This window comes from Ptychodera flava, unplaced genomic scaffold (genome assembly GCF_041260155.1).
Source record: "Ptychodera flava strain L36383 unplaced genomic scaffold, AS_Pfla_20210202 Scaffold_33__1_contigs__length_2856901_pilon, whole genome shotgun sequence".
Taxonomy (NCBI): domain Eukaryota; kingdom Metazoa; phylum Hemichordata; class Enteropneusta; family Ptychoderidae; genus Ptychodera; species Ptychodera flava.
This window is the reverse complement of record NW_027248355.1, coordinates 759,312-783,595: the sequence shown is the minus strand read 5'-3', so window position 1 is coordinate 783,595 and position 24,284 is coordinate 759,312. Positions and strand designations below refer to the sequence as shown.

Sequence of the window (24,284 nt, the reverse complement as noted above, 5' to 3'; positions counted from 1 at the left end):
ATTGCTAAAAACTCAACCAGAACCTTGTTTATATTAGAAGCTATTTGGACATTAATTGGCAGCCATATTTAATTTCTGAAAATTATCAAAGAGTCTTTTTAAAAACATTGAACAGCAAAAAATGTCTCTTCATGCTCAAGAAATATATTTAAACTTCAAAATGGCTGAAATAGATGTTCAATACATGATATATGACAAAATGTCTTTTGTGGGTATATTGGCCGCTCTATTGAAATTATGCAAATTAAGAAAGTGCCAATGCAAATCATTGCACCTCAAAAATCATTTGTCCATGCCAAAGAAATATACGTTTAACTTTCAAATCACAGAAATAGCTTGTTTAACCCTTTGACTGCTGTAATTTGTTACACCAAAATTTTAATGCAATATTTTACAAATTTCTGTGAACATTTCTGAACTTTTTATAATTTTGGACGAAATAGATCTCATTTTTCAGCAGCTATATTTTTTTATCAAAAGTTTGGCAAAAGCAGAAAAATTGACTGTGGTACACTTTAGAAAGTTGACAAAATAGACTTTGGCGCCCAAAGGGTTAGTAGTATAGTAGTATATGACAGAAAATGTCTTTTGTAGGTATGTTGGCAACCCTATTGGATTTATGCAAATTAACGAAGTACCTATGCAAATCATTGCATCTCGAAAATTGTTTGTCAATGCCAAAGAAATATACTTTTAACTTTGAAATCACAGAAATGGCTTTAAACCCTTTGACTGCTGTAATTTTTTACACCAAAATTTTAATGCAATATTTACCAATTTCTGTGAACTTTTCTGTACGTTTTTTCATAATTTTGGACCAAATGGATCTCAGTTTTCAGCAGCCATAGTTCTTTATCAAAAATTTGGCAAAAAAGTAGAAAAATTGACTGTGGTACATTTTATAAAGTTGACAAAAATATACTTTGGCGCCCAAAGGGTTAATACGTATGACAGAAAATGTCTTTTGTAGGTATCTTGGCCACCATATTGGATTTATGCAAATTAACAAATTAACTATGCAAATCATTGCATCTCGAAAATTATTTGTCCATGCCTAAGAAATATACTTTAACTTTAAAATCACTAAAATAGCTTGTTTAATACGTGGTATATGACCGAAAATGTCTTTTGTAGGAATGTTGGCCGCCATATTGGAATTATGCAAATTAATGAAGTACCATATGAAACATTATACCTCCAAAATGATTCCCTGAGCCAAATTAATAGTGTCAAACTTTGAAATCACTGAAATAGCTTGTTTAACATGTGATATATGGCCAATTATGTTATTTTGTCGGATGATTGGCAGCCATATTTGATTTATGCAAATTAGTCATATTTCCCCAAGGTGGATTCGAGTAAACTTTTATTATGTTGTTCTGGGTACCTCTCTGAAATGCATTCTGAAGAAAAAAATTCTGTTGCAATTTGTGGTGGGTTAGGTGCCAAAATCTCGTAGATTGACTGGACTATTCGGTCAGTTTAATCACATACTTCTACAGGGTTACAATATCATGAAAGGTCGGCTGTATACAAAGCCGTGGTGCACCGTAGTGAAACTGACTGGGTTTCTCACAGAAGTCATACGTCAAAGGCCCATAGCGTTTACATCCCTGTGTATAGTCGAGGAAGAAGTGCCCAGAAGTGTGTCTCTCTCCAGAAAGAATACAATTGAAAATATCTGAAAAAATCTGCATATGTCATGCTTTTGGTATGCATCTACTATCAACTAAAGATGAGTAGGGGAGAAAGGCCACTCCCATCAAGGTACAATGTCAAACAGGATGAACGGTCTGTCGTCTTTGTCAATGCCTTAAGCGATCGCTAAAACAAAATAATCGGAGAATACATGGTTACTTCAAAGGTCCGGAAAATACAAGAGGGATTATTGTCACGATGCATCACGTGTACGTTACCGTCGGTCAGAATCATTATCAGTCGTTACAACTAAATTTAGGCGCCCTTCTCAATCCCAGGTTCTTACATTAGCAAATGTGTCAACAGCCCATTAACAGTTTGTCATTCTTTTGTTTTCCATTGAATATTTTGTCAAGTAAATAATATTTACATTAGATAAATCTGATAATTGAGTGGGGGCTTTAGATTCTGCTCAATCGTTTGGCGATATTTTTGTGTATCTCGGGGACAAACTCCGAATTTTGTTCGCATTCTTTTCTGGTGTACAACTGGTTGGAATTCATTTATGCACTCTGGGAATAAGGAAATAATTCTCGCAGACGTTTTAGCCACATGCTTTCATGTTATCCTTTATTCCCCTTTAGAAAAAAGGAATGATAGCTGAAATTTCACTTCTTTCGCTCTATCTCCATATTTTAGTCAATACTGTATAAAGTTATTCTTCGTAAGAGAGATTACAGGTGCTAGGAAAACATGCCCAACCACCGACTGGTCTTGCCAAGCCTAGCATAGCCGAACCCTGGTAGCAAACAATACAAAAAAACAAACTCATTTCCACCCCGTCGCAGAGTTCTATAAAAAAGGAAAACACTGATTCTTATCACGCTGGGCAACATCGGCCGCATATATCTACAGTTGCACTCAGAATTTCAATGGCCGGCTGCTAGACTTGACAGCTCGAATTGCCTAATTATGGGAGAACCATATGATTTAGGGAACCTAGAGGATTTTCGGAATATAAATTTGTTGGCAGTTGAAGAAGGAGAAGGAGAAAAAAGCAATCCAACAATGTCTTGCGAAAACAAAATTATCATAGCAGATTAAAGCGAAAATTGTCATACAAATTGGGAAATATGACTCTCTCATTCTCTCTCATTCCGTCAAAGGCGGCACTAACATTTCAAAATACATGAGGAAGTTAAGTCCAATGCGTGTTTGCCAGTATTCATGATAGAAACACATAACCAAAGTTGGGTCAAAAATCGTTCCACAAAAGGATTATGTTGTATGCTAAGTCCTGGCAAACACATGGTTTATGTTGCAATAAACATTGCCATATCAAACTTAAATAGAGACTGATGTTTTCGATGGACTTGCTCAGTATAGCGAACAATTTAAATTGGCAAGATTCATTACAAAACTTATGTTATTATTTAGATTGTATTTATGGACTGCAAAGTGTGATGCGTTTCTAAAGACGTCACAGGGGACATTAGATTGTTTTCTCTACAAGTTGCTCTGTACATTTCCCCCTTTTTTGCTATTTAATTTCATTAAGGTAGAACGCGCCTCCGGGACACAAATTTGGACTCTCAAACTTTTACAATTCTTTTCTGATATACCACTTGAGGGGGTTTATTTTAAAGCTCTTGGTGCAAGAAAACTTTTCACCGGCTTAGTTTTTCGAAATTCGGAAATTTTTTTTCTCTATAGAGTTAACATAGCAATGGCGGCCATTTTGAATTTTAAATATCGGTAAATCTCGGGTTATTTGTTTCCCTAGTACCAAAATTTGCACGGTGAGCCCCGATTTTTATTCTCGATTTTGAAAGAGAAGGGTTTAAAAATTCTTCAAGGAAAGTTTGAGCAAAAGTTTAAGTCTTTCACTTTCGAGCGCGAACCACCTTAAAGAAGTATTTATGGCCAATCCTTTGTTTTCACACAATCAACGTCCTCTTATCAATGTCATCTATCCTGTGCTCATTTACTTTGTTTTTAATAGTTGAACAGGTGTTAGACCAGTGACATGTAAAACCGCATATTCAATCAACCAATCATTTATTTCATAACTGTTACAGTAGACCACAGGCCCATAGAGAAAAAGTATCACAGAGACTTTAACTAACGGGGAGAGAATCCATCTTCTTTTCATTGCAAAGTAAATGAATGATGCTAAGTTGGTTAAGTAAGTCACGTTACTTGTGCTTATCAGTGAGATAAACCTATCGAGTGGCGGATTGATACAAAACCACTGTAACAATACATTGCGAAGATCGCTATTGAGTGGACAGACAGAGATAAAATGGAACTCGTCCTCAATACAATAAATGTTGTTTTTCATAAAAAAAAAATAACAAAACATTTAATCAGCTGGAATATTTTTGTGTCGCCCATTCTGAATTTCCAAGACATGTGACGAATAAAGGAATCTTGGCATTGCAGTTCTAAATTTAAATAACTGATTGATTTGTGTCAGAGTGTAGATTTGTATATATCTGATCCATCGACCACATCGTCCGCACACATCAAAATATTAATATTTTGGCTTCTTCATCATCGTAAACACCTTTGTAACCGATCTCATTAATGTATGAAACACGATAGTTGATAACTAAAGAAATAGCGTAGGTCTTAGCCTTGTAATGTTTTATTCAAAATAATAGGTGATACTAGCTGAAGTGTTGAAAATTTATATACAATGATTTAAGAATACACAAAAACTTATCCCTCAATAACTTACGCTGCACAGAGTCAAAGACCTTTGAAAAGTCTATGAAAATACAATAAAATCAGCATTTTCGTAGCGTCAGATATTTGCCTGGCTACCATAGCTTGTAGTGTGAAAATGTTGTTATTGGTAGTATAGCCATATCGAAATCCGGCCTGGGCCTCTGAAATAATTTTAGTAAGGTAACAATAATTTGTAGACGAAAATTCAAAATCTTTGTAAATACAAGAGTACAAGAGGAAGGGAAATGCCTCTTTAATTATATACATCATACAGGCTTATGGCCTTACTCCAACTTGAAGGAAATGTACCATCGGACGAAAAGTATTCCCGTACAAAAAACATAATTATTACTTGAACGCGGCCAACTACCGGTATATTTGACTTATTCAGTGACACTATCATGCTTCCCTATTTGGCATACAATAGATAGCTTTCTAAATCTAACCCTGTGAAATAACTGCATTAAGGCCGTAAGAAATATTATCGAGACAGTTATCACAATGTAACGTTTTGCAGAGTGTGATGGCCGATTCGGCGAGAGCTAGACGCTGACACTGCTTGTTGCATTGGATGTCAACTTTCGTCGCAGTCACCAGGAGTAATCCCATTGTTATTTTAAACATCTTGGTCTACATCGTTGGAACATCCTCGTCTGTTACAGCCCAAACTTTGGCAAAGAATATCTGACATACCATTACTGTGAGGAAGTGTCCGTTTATTTGTGTATGAACGAATACTAGCTTCATGGCATTTTAAAGAGCTGTGTGTCGCGTTTCGACTCTCGTTGAATCAAGCAAAAATGCACGGTGCGCCGTTGCCCTAATGTAATGATTTGTGTACATCAAACCCAAATGTGCTGCTTCAGAGGTGTTTTTCATCATTGACCCCAATTTATTTTCACCAAGAGGTGAGTTACAGACCTGTACTTTTATCTGTCTATCGAAATTAGGACTTTGATCTTTCGGATAAATCGGTACATTCAAATGTATCGACTTGGCAATTTTCGACAATGCTGGTTTAGGGGCCCGTATTACCACTGCTAAAATAGTATTTTAGCAATCGGTGGAATAAGCTCTCGTCCAATCAGAATGGTGCATGGTAGTATAATATAATTGATATTTTTGGATGAGACACCATATCGGCCACATCATGCCTTCAGATAGTTAGTACACAAAATAATGACCCTCTTCAAAAGGCATGCGCTAAAATTCGTGGCCCTTAAAAATGCTCTCATGACAATAGCAAGCCACCCATGAATACTGGCCTCCCTCGTAATTTCTGTCCAGTCCTTAGTCGGAACGTTTGATTTTTGAAAATATATGTATCTTATAGTCCGTCGGTCATACGCTGATACAGTTGTCGAAATTTATTTTCATGTTTAGACTTCCAGGCATCAAAGAAATGTTGATTTTCTTGCACCTCTTTGCCCTTACTGGAAAGATTTCATTTTATACGGGGGAAGGGGGGGGGGGTGATGGAATTTAAGCTACAAATGAAATGCCAAAGGCCCCCTCCAAATTAAATTCCTAAAATTTGATCCTCCCAAAATTCATCAGTTGTAAAATGTGACACCCCAAAAAAATCATTTGATTTGATTCATTAACCATCTGTGCCCTAATGCGGTCCTGGGTGAAAAAAAGTGACCCTTCAAAGTTTTTGCAAGAAAAAGTGACCCTCCCCAATTATTTTATTTACAAAAAAAACAGTGACACTCTCCCTGATGTTATGGTCCGTATCAATAGTGTCTTAATTGACATATGATTTCTCAGTTGACCTTTGACTTTTCAAAGGATCCTTTTTGAACTTACAAATAATAACTTTGGTGAAATTCCAATATCTTATTTGTTGTTTACATCTGCTTTGTCAATCATGTTATTCTCATCAATGTCATTGCCAAACATTTGTAAAAGCACAGATTTAGCTAGTTTTGTATTGTAAAAAAACATTCATAGTTTCCTCAAAGACTCCCATGTATAACGAATCAACATTGCGAAGAAATTCCAAAATCAAATCTCTTGCGCACGCATGCACTTGTAACTACTCTAGTCTTATTAAGTACATTAATTTCAATTATCAAGTGTTCATTAGTTTTATATTGGGAAAATACTGTTCATAGTTTCTTCATAGACTACATTATAGTAGGTAAACATTTCAGTGAAATCCAAACATCAAGGATCTTTTTTAAATGTATGTTTTAAATTACAAAGTCCAAAAATCTTTGCAACCACTTCATATAACAGCATATTTTCAAAAAATTTGAGCTGTTTTTCTCAGTATTCAAAGTGTTATAAAAGTTATATCCACAACATAGCATGACACTTATTTCTCTTTTCAACTTGAAAAACATATTTTTTGTGAACAAAAGACTTAGTGGGTTGCACCATGTTGTATTAATTGTACAGATTCAAGTGTGTAGGCCTACATGCACCATTTAGGATGTTTATCATGTAGTTGTATGGAGGAGGCAATATTTGGGTGCTGCACCCATTTAGGCCTATTACTTTGAGGAGGGACCGTGTCTTACTGAAACCTCCCAATGCACTCCCATGAATGGATAATTATACTTGAGTAACTATCTCTGAGCAAGAACATTTCTATAAACTAACTTTAATCTAAATTAAAAATCATGAAAATAATGCCAAACGTATCAGCTTATGTGCCTTTAATGACGACCAACGAAATCAGCAACAGAACAGCTAATCTCACATCGGCGAAGCATTGTAGGATTTTTACGCATGTGCGGGATGAGATCGGTGGCGACAAAAACGGCACTACACCGCGGCAAGGGATAAAGACGGCACTACACTGGTATGCTAATCAAGCAATCGAGCCAATGATTGCAGCCGGCCTGCAGGGGAGCTGTTGTCAGAAAGGATCACCTCGGAAATCGTACCCCGAAATGCACAGAAGATCAATCTTGACGCAAAAAGGATAGCAGGTATGAACTTAGCGATGTAGTGGGAGTCATCGATGCTGCTTTATTGAATGAAGCATGCTTATTGTGAGGTAAATCCGTCTCCTCACTCAGCGACAGCCATTTTGTTCCCAAAGTTCCTCTCTCTTGCGCGCAGCGTGCAGCGGCCTACGCCGCGTATTAAACAAATCACAGGCGCATAAACCGTCGATACTCGAATCCTGCCTGTATAGCGGAGGAAGAAGAACCAGGCCGGCTTCGCGTAGCGATCGACGGTTTATGCGCCTGTGTAACAAATCATAAATGAATCATAAATGAAGCATGAATCTCTCGCTTATAAAAGTCATGCTGTGAGTCAAACCGACCCAAACGAGGCCATATCCATCCAAACTGCATCAAAGTAAGATTTACGGCGATGACACTCAAACTTGCGATATGTCACAGCTAGTTGCCAGCTAGCCCTGCTCACAGGTCTGTGTGTTCCCGGCGTTATACGGCCTCCACCACAGTCCTGCAAGGGTCCATAGAGATAATAGCCTAGATCCTTTCCGTCCGCTTGCCTCCGTACCTCCGTCCCCACTACCGTCTAGTCTCGTGAGCAGTATTTCGAGCTGGAGTTGTAAAAACTGCTCAATTGAATGTCAATGGTCACCAACTGAGACCATGATGTCACCAGCGTCCCTTTCAAAGTCAATCACTGAAAATGACCCTCTCATGATTGGCCTATGACTTGGTTGGGCAGAGCTGCAGTGTCAACACAATTAACATATTTGACGTCATATTAATTAGCTCTGCCCAACCAAGTCATAGGCCAATCATGAGAGGGTCATTTTCAGTGATTGACTTTGAAAGGGACGCTGGTGACATCATGGTCTCAGTTGGTGACCATTGACATTCAAATGAGCAGTTTTTACAACTCCAGCTCGAAATACTGCTCACGGGACTAGACGGTAGTGGGGACGGAGGTACGGAGGCAAGCGGACGGAAAGGATCTAGGCTATAGAGATAACTGGCGAGATTCAAAATGGCGATCTCCATGGGTAAACAACTTGTCGAGTACGTTATGTTTCAGAAAACGAGCGGTTTTGAACGTTAGGAGAAGTTAATCGCATCTTTTCTGGGGTCGGTTAGGAGGTAAAGGTGGGCAGGGAAAGGATTTTGCCCCGATAGAGCAGAATTTCGGGCAAAAAGACAGTCTTTTCGTTGCGGTTCGGATCTGGACCGCATTGTCGCCAGTCATCTCCATAGACCGTTGCAGGGCTTTGGTGGAGGCCGTATCACGCCGGGAACACACAGACCTGTACGCAGGGCTAGTTGCCAGCTAGCCCTGCGTACCGTGCTGTGTGTTCCAGGCGTTATACCGTCTATAACGCCGGCAACACACAGCACGGTACATACGCTGGACTAGGTCGCCAGCTAAATTCCACTATGCCCTTATATATTATGTGCCCTTACATGTATATCATATTTTAATATCATGTAGAAATTCAACATTGACTGCACACATAACACTAATAGTAGTGTGGGGATCATACTATGACGAGGGTTGAAATTGGCAATAACAGAACTGAAATGGTAGCAGGTATGAATTTAGAGATGTAGTGGGAACCATTGATGCTGGTTCATTGAATGAACTATGCCTTTTTAGTCCCCATGGACACCGTCCGGGGGGACTTATAGGTTTGGTCATGTCCGTGCGTGCGTGCGTGTGTGCATGCGTGCATCCGTCCGTCCATCCGTTCCCTTACGAAAGTTACCTGCTTGTAACAAACTTTAGACAAGTTATGTTTTCAACTTTGTGACAAGTGTACAGACCATATGACTCTCCACCTTGTCACATCCGTGTTAACAAGCTTGTCAACACGCTTGACATGAAACTTACACAAGCGTGGGACAAGTTTGAATCTTACAAGCTTGTAACAATTCAAAAGGTTCAGGAAAGTGGAAGGTTGAGAATTACAAGCTTTTAACAAGGTTGTGGAACACTATGTGTGTCTGCTGGTATATTCATCTATCGAAGGTTGTATCAAGGTTGTATATTACCCATAAGCCTTTGCTTCATTGCCAGCATTATTGCTGACCGTTGCCATAGGCAACTATATTGAGCCCAGTTGGGGTCATCATGCCACAGGCACTCAGTGCCACATTTGCGGGATATTAAACAGATTTGACTGATTTGATAACACAGTGACTTCATTATTTATTAAAAGAACCAATATTGTATGTGTTAAGAGTGCAGGTTTGGCAATCAAGAATGAGACAACAACATGCTAGAGAGTATGTGTACACAAAGTATGTCCTCAATTATGGCTGGAATATGGCTCTTATCACCGAACCTCTATTTGAACTACCCTACCCAAAATCCAAAGTACATCGTTGGACTTAAAACTTACCTCTTACATCAACAGATCTCAATTTCAATTACCTTACCAAAATTTTAGGCCTCTCGCAAACTATTACTGCAAATTTGCCGCAAGCTTTGCAGTAAATTTGCAGCAAACTTTTTTCTGCAAATAAGCCGGCGATTCATTTTTCAGATGCAATTTAGGTTTCTTGTGAACTTGCTGCAAATATGCAGCAAACTCCCTGCTGCAATGTTGCTGCAAATTCTTTGCAGCAAATTTGCGGCACAATCCTTGCAGCAACTTCCGCCAAATTAATTTTAATGTTACTGAAAATTAGCCGCAAACTCCATACAGCACATTATTTTCCATGTTACTGCAAATTTGCTGCAAATTACACATGCAAAATTGCCTTCAAAAGTTGGTATAATTCCACAACAGTCAGCTCTGGATCAGTAATAGTAAGAAAACTGAATACATATTGAAAACCAAAGAAGCGACACAATTAAGAGGCAGCAAAATTTCTTGTATTGTACCACAAGTTTCATAATTTTTATCTTCTGCAAAAATATAATAAGTTCAGCTCAGATGTGTACACACAGTTGTAAAATCATTTGTAGACATGGCCAATGAAAACCTGACAAATCTTAAGACAGACTGTGGACAGCACAAGATGTGTTTTATCCAACTAAGCTCTGAAATACCAGTTTCACGAGAAACAATGGTCAGCGCAAATAGTTATTATTTAATAAAAAGACAACAGAGAAATAAAAAGGTTAAATTCAAATTGTGGTACAATTTATTTTATATGCCATGTTCATTTCATGCCACATAAGTGTCTTCAAGATATTTTCTTTTGGCTTGAGAAGTTTCATTATATTTACATTACTGTCAAAGGCTGCGATTTGGCTTTCTGTTCTCTGAATTTCTTGTCCCTTTTAGGCTTTAATTAGAGAACCAGCAATGCATTCTGAAAAATACAAATCGTTCAGGGAAGAGTGTAAGTCTTTTACCGTTTGACCAAACATTGTAAATTTCATGAAAGAAATCAATAATTATTTGAAAATGAGACAGAGTCAAGTTGAAAAATTGATGCAGAAAAATGCATAAATATTCACGATCGTTTAATGATTTAATGTCCGACAACGGACAACTCGCCGTATGTTGTTTACATACACGACGGCGACAATCTGCAAAAATCTCGGCACTTAGTTACTGCATGGAGGTAGTACCACCTCCATGGTTACTGTAACTGTTGTGAAACGAAAGTTAATTCAGTATGAATCAGTTCTCAACGAAAATTTATCTGTAGGTAAACATAGGAATACAAGGATTACAGAACATAATAGCGATGTACAGACGGACGGTACATTGACTTACATTTGTGAACGGCTCGCAGACGCTGGAAGATTTTCGGTTGCAGGTCTCCCGTCTCCGTGCTGTACCACGGTCGACGGTCCCTCCACGACGACCGTGGCTGTACATACTACATACAAATATAGTCAGCATCTTTACTGCTTTTCGCGTTCACAAAATTAGAACTCCGTCTGTCCCTGGTACTGTATACACGTTTTTCCAACACTGTGATATCATTTGGCTGGCGATTCCATAGAAAGATCACGAAATTGTCCACTAGATAACTCCCTGATCACAAGTACACAGCCGATGGTACCAAAATCTAACTTCGCGCCGATCAAGCCTGATGACGTTAACGGAAGTGATATCTATATATCATTACGCGATTGATAATGTAGTTCCGATTTTAAACGCTGGAATTGACTCTACATCTGCACCAATCCATTATATATCATACTTAATATAGCATTTAATTTATTAGTTTAATGAAAATGGTTATTTTTACCACAGAAAGACTAAAAAGAGAGTACAAATTCTTTCAGCACGAAGAATCAATATCAATACGCGAACTGAACTTGATGAACTGTGACCTCAGAGTGTAACCATGTCGGCTGGGCTCCTTGTCGCTGGATACACAGGACTTGTTTGACGTTGCAAGTAGCGCATTTGATTTGCGTACAGCGGCTCGGGATGGAGTGTAATCCTAAACCTCAAATTTGTGCTCGGCAATATAATTCTAACGCTGAACACATGGGCAAAAGCCTTTTACCTCAATTCATATCATCAGAAGGCGAGATTTTGTTAGCGACATCGATGGGACACACACTGTGGATTAGAGGGACTGAATGTACGTACCATGGCATGGGCCTACTATGATGTGATATTTAGCTAGCTTCGAGCACAGCCACTACTCTGCTTGGAGGGAGTAGCGGGTCCTTGCTTATACCAAACATTGAATGCATTGACATTTACTTGTCTGTTTCTAATAATGAAAAGTTCTCATTTAATAGTCGATATTTTTAAGGTACAGATTTGCAGTATACAAAAGTTTACGACGTGTCCGTACAGACCATAGCAGACGCACATTTCGTTCGAAACTGCTTGCATTTTGGTATCATTCGTAGAACATACAAGGTGTAACTTGCAAGACAGACAAGTCCCTGTTTTAAAAATTTTTTTTCCAAAAAATTCAGTTGTCGATCCAAGCATGATTTACCCAATCGGATTGTCAAAGGGTACTATTATTAATGTCACTACGGTATACTATAGATGCGCTCTTATATCCATGCAATGTTGCCGAGTTATGCCAGCTTAACTGAAGTGTCAATTATATACCAGTTATTATTATTTTAACAAGAGGATTGTCTGTTACGAAAATAAATGAATATCAAATACAAATGAAAGATCAATTTTGTGTTACTTGCATATGACAGGTCACGAAGTGCAATGGTACACACTATACTCCCTGGTAATGAAATAGTGGGCAATCTGTCAATCATGTGTTGCTGCATATTTGCAGCAATAACCTGGCTTGACTGAAGTGCTTGTGAAGTGCTTGTGACAAACTTGAAGTTACAAACCTTGCAATTTAATTATCACAAGCATGGTACAAGATTGTAAGTTTTCACTGTGATGTCTTACAACCTTGTCAAACCTTGAAACAAGTTAAGGTCTTGCCTTTAAAACTTGTGTGAAGGTTGTCGCAAAATTGTACAAGCATGGCACAAGATGATATCTTTGGCAAGGGTTCACACAGATATCTCAGAGATGCAAGGAGCGATTTCATTCAAACTTGGTACAAGGATTACTTCATATGTCATAGATATGCACGTCAATTTGTTTTGTGATACGATCCAATATGGCCGCCAGGCGGCCATTTTGCTATGATTTTTTTCATCTACAGAGCCATAACTCAGAAATGTTTCAACCGATTTTATTCAAAGTTGGTACAAGGACATTGACCAATGTCATAGATATGCACGTCAATTTGTTTTGTGATACATTCCAATATGGCCGCCAGGCGCCCATTTTATTACGATTTTTTCATGTACAGAGCCAGAACTCAGGTATGTCTCAACCGATTTTATTCAAAGTTGGTACAAGGACATTGACCTATGTCATACATATGCACGTCGATTTGTTTTGTGATACAATCTAATATGGCCGCTAGGCAGCCATTTTATTACGATCTTTTCATGTACACAGCCATAACTCAGACATGTTTCAGCCGATTTTATTCAAAGTTGGTACATGGACATTGACCAATGTCATAGATATGCATGTCAATTTGTTTTGTGATATGATCCAATATGGCTGCCTTGCGGCCATTTTGTTACGATGTTTTCATATACAGAGCCATAATACTCAGACATGTATCAAGCGAATTGATTCAAAGTTGGTACAAGGAGATTGACTTATGTCATACATATGCATGTCAAGTTGTTATGTGATATGATCCATATGGCTGCCTTGCAGCCATTTTGTTACGATTTTTTCATGGACAGAGCCATAATACTCAGGCATATCTCAACTGGTTTTATTCAAAGTTGGTACAAGGACATTAACCTATGTTATACATATGTACGTCAATTTGTTTTATGATATGATCCAATATGGCTGCATGGCAGCCATTTTGTTACAATTTTTTCATGTCCATAACCAAAACTTGGGCACGTCTCAACTGATTTTATTCACCGATTTTATTCAAACTTAGTACAAGGACATTGACCTATGTCATACATTAATGCACATTGATTTGTTTTGTGATTCAATCCAATATGGCCGCCCTGTGGCCATTTTTTCCCGATTTTTTCATGTCTGGAACCACAATTCAGACATGTCTGAAGCAAATTTATTCAAAGTTGGTACAAGGAGATTGACTTATATATACCGGTACATATGTACGTTGATTGGTTTCTCGAGATGGTCCAATATGGCCACATGCAGGGTTCTGCCCACGCCGGACGGCGCTGGACGGGCCCGTCCGGCACTCAGAATTTCCGACCAGCATTGACAAGTGACCGACCGGCACTTGCAGTTCAATGCTTTGAACAATCAACATGAATGTCTATGAGTGACACTTTTGAGGTCAAGCAGTTCATAAAAATGCATGAAGAGTTGATGAAAACAATGGTACTATAGAATGTCTTTCAATAAAATGCTATTTAAACAATACCTCTGGTTGATTACCGTACGCTGATTTTGCATATGAAAAGCTGTTCAGCTGTTGAACATACGTTCACAAGATCATCACCCTAATGAACTAGACACGGTTTTCCTGTCACACAGTATCTCTGTTCGATCGAAAGAAGGAGAAAAACTGAAGTTTTTTTGCTTTGTATCAAGGTTTATAACACCACAAAAATGAAGTACGGAAGCGAAAATGAGCACAAAAACCAGGACTTCTAACTAAAACGTACTCTTCAACGTTCAGTTCAAACTCAATGAGTGGCATTGTGGAAAGACTGCATGCAATGAAAGTCACGAGCAAGTTTGGTGTCAACGAATCCAGTCTTTGAATTATCAATGAACACTCACTTATTTTTCAGGTCAATAAGACAAAAGTTACTTGTCCGTGGCAACAAGCCTCTCTGTTTGTGAATTTTCCCATTCTACAATGACTATCAAGAAGCAATTGAAGTGAATTTGACATCGAGAAATTCCACTTTCAAAACTATGGCCGATTAGCCAACCCCTAAGTTCTTGGTTTAAACTCTATAGAGTCTGCGCATGAGCAGTAACAAGACCACCTAGGTCATTTGAAAAACACTGGATGCTGGTACAGTGCAATGGTAATCCAAACTTCATAGTGGTGAGGGATGATATAAGCACAGGAAAATGATGACAAAAAAGTGGTACATTATTTTTCAGAAGCTTCAAAAGATTCCTTTACAACTACTAAAGATTGTTTTCTTTCTGTTTTGTTCAGTTAAAACTGAAAAAATACTTTGAAGGTACAGTGGAAATGGCTATTATTTGTATATCAAGCCCTAAGAATGTAAAAATACAAGCATATAAATGTTACAGTTTTTCATGAATATTAATGCTCATGAATATTAATGAGCCGTCCAGCACTCTTTGAACTCTGGGCAGAACCCTGCACATGGTAGCAATTTGTTATGGTTGTTTCATGTCGAGAGCCATAACTCTGGCAAGTCTCAACTGTAGTCAAAGTTGGTACATGGACATTGACTTATGTCATGATGCATATATGTGTTGATTTTTTATACAATAAGATCAAATATCACTGCATGGCGGTGATTTTGTTACAATTTTCTAATGTACAGAGCCACAACTCGGAAATATTTCCACCAGTATCATTCAAAGTTGGTACAAGGACATTGACCTATTTCATACTGGTACATATGCTCATCAATTTGTTTCACGTCATGTAGCAGTAACATGCCAATTATTGAAGTTTCGTAAGTAGGCTGATATGTTAAGAAATACTGCATCAAATTTCATGAAACTTTGTACAGATGTTAAGCTCACATTGCTTTAACATTGAAAAAGACATTTATCAGTGTCATTTTAATTAATTTGTAATTGCATATGTAATGAACTTTCCTAATTAGAGTGATATAGCCACAAATTAATACAACGTTAAATTTGATGAAACTTGATACAGATATTGATCTCATAGTCTTGTAAATACTGCATCAAACTTTATGAAATATGGTACCGGTGATAATCTGTTAAGTGTTAGGATTTGTATGCAAAAATGTTTTGCAACATCCTGTTGATTAATTCCTAGTTGACTCATTTCATAAACTTTAGGATGGTGGCCTACACTGGTTTTATGTTTTCATCACCATGAAACTCATTCTAGGCCATTTACTTGAGTGCCATCTGTATTAAAGTATTTTTATCACAGACCTAATTAATGAAGAGGACTCTATCCTCTCTGAGGACTTGTAATCAAAGTACCCATTAACAAGTGGTGACTGTGTCATCAACGATGACTTGTTATAAGGTAAATCAGTCTCCAAACTCAGCACCAGCCATTTTGTTCCCAAACGAACAGCCGCTCTTTCTAATGTTTACAGTGACTCTCGCCGTGTATCAATCACAAGTGTGTATTGTGCTCTTGTTTACATGCATGCTGTGAGCAAAACCAACCCAAGCGGGGCCATATTGACCCCAAACTAACTTCTGCTCCTTCTTATGTTTACAGTGACCTTCGCAGTGTACCAATCACAAGCTGTGACTCTGGTGCTCTTGATTATATGCATGCTGTGAGCAAAACCAACCTTTTAAAGTCAGGGCCATATCGACCCAAATGTGATCAACGGAAAATTGGCGGCATTTGACTCTCAACCTGAGATAAAGTACCGGTATATTCAGCAACCAGTCCCAGGGTAAGTAAGGGTGCCTTTATTTTGGGATGATATAATTAGTATGAGCTGTGGAAACACAGCTATCCGTGGCATGGGTAGCGGGGTTGAACGTTTGATGACCGGCATAGACACATGCTACCCATTTCCACAGCTAAATGAGGGGCCGCTGACTCATGGCAAACATAATTCTTTCATTATAGGGCAAAGTCCAGCGCCGTGGCACACAATACGCAACGTTGTAGTGACATTGGTTGTTGGCAAACACTGGGCGAGATGGTTAAACACTTGCTTAGTCATTGGCTTATTAGTGAAACATAAACTATCTGTTACACCAGGGCCTACCGATTATCACCTTTGCCTGAATATTACGAAAGTGTGCAGGGTTCACACTATTTGAGCCTAGCTTATATAACTAGGGTTTGTGGAGTGGCCGAGGGGTTGAGGTCTGGTCGACAGACCTTCCTCGACTGTGATGTCTTTGCTAGGTGACTGGATGCCGTACGTTGTGAGTTCGAATCCCATCGAAAATTTACTGAATTCGAATCACAGTGTCGTGTGTGGTTTGGAGACGAATTTCCCTCATACAATTTACTTGATAAAACAACACGATGCATGGCTTTCAGTACATCTCTGAAGTTCTGCTAACCTTTTTGCATCTAAGTAGATGTGTGCATATTCTGTTTCGATTTCCAACGGGACCCAGTTTTCAACCCCGGCTTTCAACATGGAACAGCTTTTTCACAACAGCAGCGGATGATTTGAACGTGAAGGCGCTGTGATGGAAGACAGCCGTCGAAATGGATATATCACGAGCTTCGGAAGGAAGATAGAAAAAGAAAGTCTTGACTTAGTTGAATTTCCTTGGGCACTGTATTGAGTTCAAATCTAGCCCTGAGCGTCTCGCGACGTGTTCGGTACAAGCGCGAACACTTGACATGGTAAGGGGGAAGTCTAGCAAATAAATTATAGCCTCAGAGGATGGCAGCAGATTGTGATTGTGAGCAATCGTAAGCCAGAACCTTCTACTGTTTGTAGCTTTGTGATTTTTTTGTAGGCAGTGATGTCGATAATAGCCGGTCACCGGTAAAAAACGCAGGGTTACACGCAGCTTACAACCGGCTATAAAGACGCATGGGAAAAAGATAACAAGAAGACATGCAAAAAAACCTTGTGAACTTGAAAAACAAATCTTCATCCATCCATATTTTCAGTGTAAGTTTAGGTATTTCAAAACAAATCACAGAAAAGGGTGAAAAAATTTTGAGTAAAACTGAACTAAAACGTTACGATCATTAGAGCTTGGTATGCAACGGCATGACCCAAAGTATAGTAAGCGCAGGTTGCATATCCGGTTACCTCGGATAGGGAACCTTGGAAAACATAGACAACCGTTCGTAATATGCAAATGACATATGACTGAGACAGTGGAAAAGTTGTCCGTAGTTCCGTAAATGAGCATGCATACCGGGATTTGAATGCCATATACGCTGCTTTTCCCAATATGTAAGCCAGAAAACTTCAACAAAAGGAAACTACTAGTAATCTGTATTAAATGGTCAGTGAAGTATTTTGAAATACCGTACATTGGTAAAGAAAACTAATAAAGCTGATGTGGCCCTCAGGACAGCTGTGCAGGCCCGCGATTGTCATCGATGAGTGTGGAAGATCACTGTGAGTCCGATCAAACAACGCAATGTTGACGTAGCCAGTGACAGTGGTAACGATGTGATTGACGGTGAAATTTCAAGTCAACTCAGCTCAACTAAATTGAATCAACTGATATAAACAATGAGTGACCAAACTAAACTTGTCACAATGTCAAAGTAAATTCCTCAAAATTTGAGAGAAAAGGTTCAGTTTTGATGTCTGAAGGAAGAAATGAAATTTTGATTGCCTTCCAAACGACGTGTCAAGACTCAATGTTCATAACTTTTACAGGACCGCATACAGAATGGTTTTTTTCAGGACCACCAATCATTTCCGTTTCTTGCATGTTCATCAATTATGTCTTGTCGTGTAGGTTGTATGTGGCTGTGTATGCGTATGTTTAGGTACATAACGGTGATTTTAGTGATAAGTCAGTACGCTTTGTTAGTTGTGCTTTGCTGGGATCAGGATCGCCAACGCCACAATTTGAATTTTAGTAATCGTGATTTGCAGCATACATTAACATTACAACAGAGGTCAAATGGACGTTCTGGAACCACTCTTTGTGAAAATATGCATTCTCTGTTTTAAATAACAGTGCTTTTCAAAGTGTTTTTCGACATAAATGCAATCGCTATACATTTACAAGTATCATGTATGAAATTGGTGGAAATTCACGTCGTTCACACGTCAAATTTCTGGAAATCTCTGAGCAAATCGAGTGCGTCTTACTCATAGCGTGGCCTTTTCACAATTGCATAGTCTTACCATAATCCCCTTTTGAAGGGGACTTTGGCATATAAGGAGGGGAGGGGAAAAATCTCATTTCGTTTTGTTTGTGTCAAAATCGCGTGAGGATTTTTGTCTAGTGTTTTCTAAACCATGACCACTTGTGCTTGTGGGAAAAATGCAGAGCTGAATTTACTGCAGGATTGTGGAGTAAAAAAAAAGAGTTCAAACATGAATTACAAAAGAAACACTATCGCAATTATATTTTTGAATTGAAATTGATACGCTTGTCTGTATAGAGCTGTGCAGTGCCGTGATATGTGTGGTATGTGGTGCAGTCAACCGACATTTTGAACATTTTGAACACAATACTATTTTCACAGTCATTGAGAACAGAATGATTACTAAATACGAAGACAGAAAAAGACAACGGAAAGACATAAATGTGAAAAAAAACTTGTATGATTTTTCAACGTGAAACATGTACGTCAAACATTTCCGATGTGCGAAATACATTAAAATGTTCTGTCTTAAAAAATGAAATGTGTAAAGTGTAGGTTTATTAATTAATATGCACTTATGGTATTTTTTCAAGTGTGTGCGGATCAAAGAGGTGCTTGTTGGTTTGTCAGAAACACCATCATAATATGAAATTGATTTGGCATAACAACTTTTGTTTTGAGGAGGGAGGGAGGGAGGGGTTTCAAGTAAAACGGAGCAATAACGTTTCTTGTGCGTTATTATCGATGACCCCTTAGTATGGTTCAGGTTTAAAAGGTGGACTGTTTTATGTCGGCGGAGGGGGGGGGGGAGAGCTGAAAGATTGAGGGACACTAGTTTCAGTAAGGTTACCTTTGAAAAAAATCAAGCAAAAGTCAAAGATATCAGTAATAATTTGTCTTTCTGAGTATTATTGTTGTCAGTGGATTTGCTTTTCAAACCCGCCAAAAAGAAAATATTGTATCTTGTACTATGTCAGCATCTTGGATTTAGAGTTAAATAGCATTATACTGCTTTCTTATAACTGTTGGTTCAGAGAGAGGATACAAATAATCAGAAGGTATTGTAATCTCGCTTAATTTTTTTTCCCACCATGATTTTGCAGATAAAACTTAAATGTAGGGTATATGATCATTTAATTATATGTGTGACTCACTTATTTCAATGAATCAAAATGGTGGCCAGCTGAACACTTGTCTGTATTTAAATATAATCCCATGAATTTTTTCTCCGCTAGTCATCATCGTATACGTGTGTTTTTCACGCAGCCCTACAACTTTGAGCTGTAGTCTGATTCCCTGACCCATTTCTGCCCCTGGCTGCACTGCTAATGAAAATAGGTTCAGGTATGTTGCTATTTTCAGCATGGCTGTCAGCATGGCTGTCATTGGTCAATAGTACGAGTGCAATGATTGCACTGAATTTACTTCCATCATGGAGCTGCCTCCGAATTTAGATTTTGTATGCCCAAGGAGTAATTTTATCCCATAGTTTCCTGCCTCGAGCATCCTATGTTAACATTGAATGAAAAACAAAAAATTATGTATTTTTGAGACATTGTCGTACAAGCCAAAGGTTACCTTGGTAACAAGGCCATGTTTGAGAAAGATAAACATGGACGATGATCTTCATTTCGCCACTAAATACCATTATAGAAGAACAGAGTTGGAGACTTAAAAGTGAAGACGTGCAAAGAACTTCAACATTCAGTGTTTAATCATCTAATTTCTGAGCTTATGCTGATCACATGATCTTGTCATGTGACAATTTTACAAATTAAACTGTTGTTCTTGGTGAAGGGTTTGATTAAAAACAAAGACAATCTTATATTATTCCTGAAGATATTACTTCATGCAACTTATAAAACGTTTGTCAAGCCATGTGATGCATGTTTAAACATACTTGGTGATATGTAAGAACTTTTAAAGATGGAAATTTGATTCTGTGGTGAACGTTAAAATTCACGAATTTTCCCAACACATTGATGTTAGAACTATATAAACATTCCATTTATGCTTGTATATTTCAGAATATTCAAAGATGTCTGTTGCAAAAAGTGTCTTCAGCAAGATCAACCATCAAGGGGAAGCAATGTGCTGAAAGCATGAGTCAGACAGCAACCTAGACTGAAAAAGGAAAATATCTCATCCAAGATTATGACAAGACTTTTACATGGAAAGAACATGAACAAAGTCATAGGAGATAGCGAGGAAAGGACATTTGTCTGCAAAGAATGTGGAAAGGGTTTTGCACAGAAAAGAACTCTGAAAAGTCACATCATGACACATACAAAGGAATATCTATTTGTATGCAAGATTTGTGGAAAGGGATTTGCATACAATGGAAGTCTCAAAGTTCACATCAGAACACACACAAATGAAAAGCCATTTGTTTGCAAAGAATGTGGAAAGGGTTTTGCACAGAAAGGAACTCTACAAGGTCATATGAGGACACATACTAAGGAAAAGCCATATGTCTGCAAAGTATGTGGGAAGGGTTTTGCAAGGAGTGGACATCTACAAGTTCACATGAGGTCTCATACAAATGAAAAGCCATTTGTTTGCAAAGAATGTGGAAAGGGTTTTGCATGGAAAGGAACTCTACAAGTTCATATGAGGACACATACAAAGGAAAAGCCATATGTCTGCAATGTGTGTGGGAAGGGTTTTGCAAGGAGTGGACATCTACAAGTTCACATGAGGTCTCATACAAATGAAAAGCCATATGTCTGCAAAGTGTGTGGGAACAGTTTTGCAGAAAAGCGAACTCTGAGAGATCACATCAGGACACATACAAATGAAAAGCCATTTGTCTGCAAAGAATGTGGAAAGGGATTTGCACGGACTGGAACTCTAAAAAATCACAGTAGGACACATACAAAGGAATATCCATACATATGCAAAGTGTGTGGGAAGAGAATTAAGTATAGTGGAAGTCTCAAAATTCACATGAAGACACATACCAATGAAAAACCATTTGTCTGCAAAGAATGTGGAAAGGGTTTTGTCCTGAGTAGCCTTCTGAAAAGACACATGACGACACATACTAAGGAAAAGCCATATGTCTGCAAAGTATGTGGGAAGTGTTTTGCATGGAGTCAACATCTCAAACGTCACATCAGGACACATACAAAGGAACATCCATTTGTGTGCAAAGTGTGTGGAAAGGGTTTTGCACAGAGTGGACATCTACAAGTTCATATTAGGACACATACAAATGAAAAGCCATTTGTCTGCCAAGTGTGTGGGAATGGTTTTACTCAGAGTGGAGATCTGAAAATTCACGTCAGGACACATACAAAGGAATATCCTTTTGTCTGCAAAGTATGTGGGAAGGGATTTGCATGCTGTAAAGGTCTTAAAGTTCACACCAGGATACACACCAATGAAAAGTCATTCGTGTGCAATGTGTGTGGGAAGGGTTTTGCACAAAGTGGAAATCGAAATGTGCACATCATGACCCATAAAAATGAAAAGCCATTTGTCTGCAAAGTATGTGGGAAGGGATTTTCATGCAGTGGAAATCTCAATGTTCACATAAGGACACACACAAATGAAAAGCCATTTGTCTGCAAGGTGTGTGGAAAGGGATTTGTGTACAGTGAAAGTCTCAAAGTTCACATCAGGACACACACAAATGAAAAGCCATTTGAATGCAAAATATGTGGAAATGGTTTTGCATGGAAAGGAAGTCTAAAAAGTCATATCAGGACACATACTAAGGAAAAGCCATTTGTCTGTAAAGTGTGTGGGAATGGTTTTGCACAGAGAGGACATCTACAAGTTCACATGAGATCTCATACAAATGAAAAGCCATTTGTCTGCAAAGAATGTGGAAAGCGTTTTGCATGGAGTAGAACACTCACTGTTCACATCAGGACACATACAAATGAAAAGCATTAGTCTCCAAAGTATGTGGTAAGAGTTTTTCACATTGTTGAAGTTTCTTATGTCACATGCAGAGAAAACGAACAAAAGGGTGAACTCAGCAGTTACGTTTAAACAAATTTATTACAAAAATAAAACTAATTGCTAAGTCCGGGATAGAGTACAAGCTTTAAAAGTGTACAGACTACTTATCTCAGCTGGGACGGCAAAGCTCCAGTCTCAGAGTTGTAACAGTCAGTTGGATGAATGAACAGTCCTTTGGCTTGCAGCTTGAAGCTGCACAAAGTCCACAGTATAAATCCAGCGTTGGCAGTGAAGGTCTTGAAAAGTCTTGAGAATGACTACTGCTGGAGTTTAGTAACACACAAGAGACACGATCCCAAAGTCTGACTGGAAGCTGTGCACGTCCCTTTTATAAAGGCATGTAAGAACAATCTAGAACTTTTATTGACATGCTAATTACTGTTCTAAAATTATCTCCCTTACACAACTAATCAACTTTCCAGAACATTCCAAACATGACTAATTGAATTCAAGGTTGTGAGGTCATCAAGGGCAGTGACTTGGGAATGTTCTAGACTAATTGAACTCAGGTCATGATGAGTGTGGGGGAAATGACCTACATAACACACCCCCTCTTCAAAAAAGAAAATTTTTCAAAGAAAAATCTTTCTTTTGCAAATGTAATCTTGAAAAAGATTTAAGTACTCAAATTTGTTTTACTCTAAAGTAAAATTTCTTGAAAGTGAACAACAATAAACTCTAAATACGAGAGAGACAGTCTGCAATTAAATTGTCTCTGCCTTTGATATGTCTAATGTCAAGATTAAACTCCTGTAACATTAAACTCCATCTTAGCAATCTCTGATTTTTGCCTTTAAATTTCTGCAGAAAAACAAGAGGGTTGTGATCAATATAAACCACTATTGGCTGATTTGAAGAAGTAACATAAACTTCAAAATGCTGTAAAGCTAATATCAAAGATAAACACTCTTTTTCAATTGTAGAGTAGTTTTCTCTGGGATTTGTTAAATTTGCGTGAAAAGTAGCAAACAGGATGATCTATCCCATGACTATCCTCTTGCAATAAAACAGCACCAGCAGCCGTATCACTAGCATCTACAGCTAATTTGAATGGCAAAGTGAAATCTGGTGCAGACAACACTGGAGCACTTTGCAGTATGGCTTTAAGTGTATCAAATGCCTGTTGGCATTGCTCTGACCAAACAAACTTTACTTTCTTTTTAAGTAAGTTAGTCAAAGGCTCAGTAATTGTGGAGAAATTTGGACAGAATTTTCTGTAGTAACCAGCCATACCGAGAAAGCGCATCAGTTGTCGTTTGCAGTTTGGTATGGGAAAACTTGAAATGGCACTGATTTTGGCATCAACAGGTTTTACCTCACCCTGTCCTACAGTATGTCCGAGGTAAGTTACCCTAGCCCAACCAAACTCAGATTTGGCAAGGTTGACAGTCAACATTGCTTTACTCAGTCTCTCAAAGAACTTCCGCATGAGCTTGATGTGTTCCTCCCAGGTGTCACTATACAGGATGACGTCGTCAACGTAAGCTGCACACCCGTCTAGCCCGGATATGACGTCGTTGATCATCCGTTGGAACGTTGCCGGAGAGTTCTTCATTCCGAATGGCATCACCTTGTACTGGAACAATCCGTCTGGTGTAACAAAGGCGGATATTTCACGAG

The 24,284-nt window shown here is 38.4% G+C and overlaps 1 protein-coding gene and 1 long non-coding RNA gene across 3 annotated transcripts; one reads left to right on the top strand and one right to left on the bottom strand.

The window, feature by feature from the left end:
- The first annotated feature begins 7,150 nt into the window (after nt 1–7,150).
- On the top strand, nt 7,151–22,645 carry LOC139127582 (zinc finger protein 26-like). Of its 2 annotated transcripts, XM_070693485.1 has the most exons (4): nt 7,151–7,307; nt 16,155–16,338; nt 19,962–20,039; nt 20,723–22,645. In XM_070693485.1, exon 4 carries the CDS (start codon nt 20,850–20,852, stop codon nt 22,593–22,595), a length of 1,746 nt encoding a protein of 581 aa, XP_070549586.1. In that variant the 5' UTR covers nt 7,151–7,307; nt 16,155–16,338; nt 19,962–20,039; nt 20,723–20,849; the 3' UTR covers nt 22,596–22,645. The 2 variants fall into 2 exon arrangements, with proteins under 2 accessions (XP_070549586.1, XP_070549587.1); XM_070693486.1 differs by lacking the exon at nt 19,962–20,039.
- LOC139127553 (uncharacterized) lies at nt 10,402–11,316 on the bottom strand. Its single transcript, XR_011551045.1, has 2 exons — nt 11,006–11,316; nt 10,402–10,595 (listed from the first exon to the last, which is right to left on the bottom strand). It is a non-coding gene; the product is annotated as an uncharacterized lncRNA (long non-coding RNA).
- Nucleotides 22,646–24,284: the final 1,639 nt, after the last annotated feature.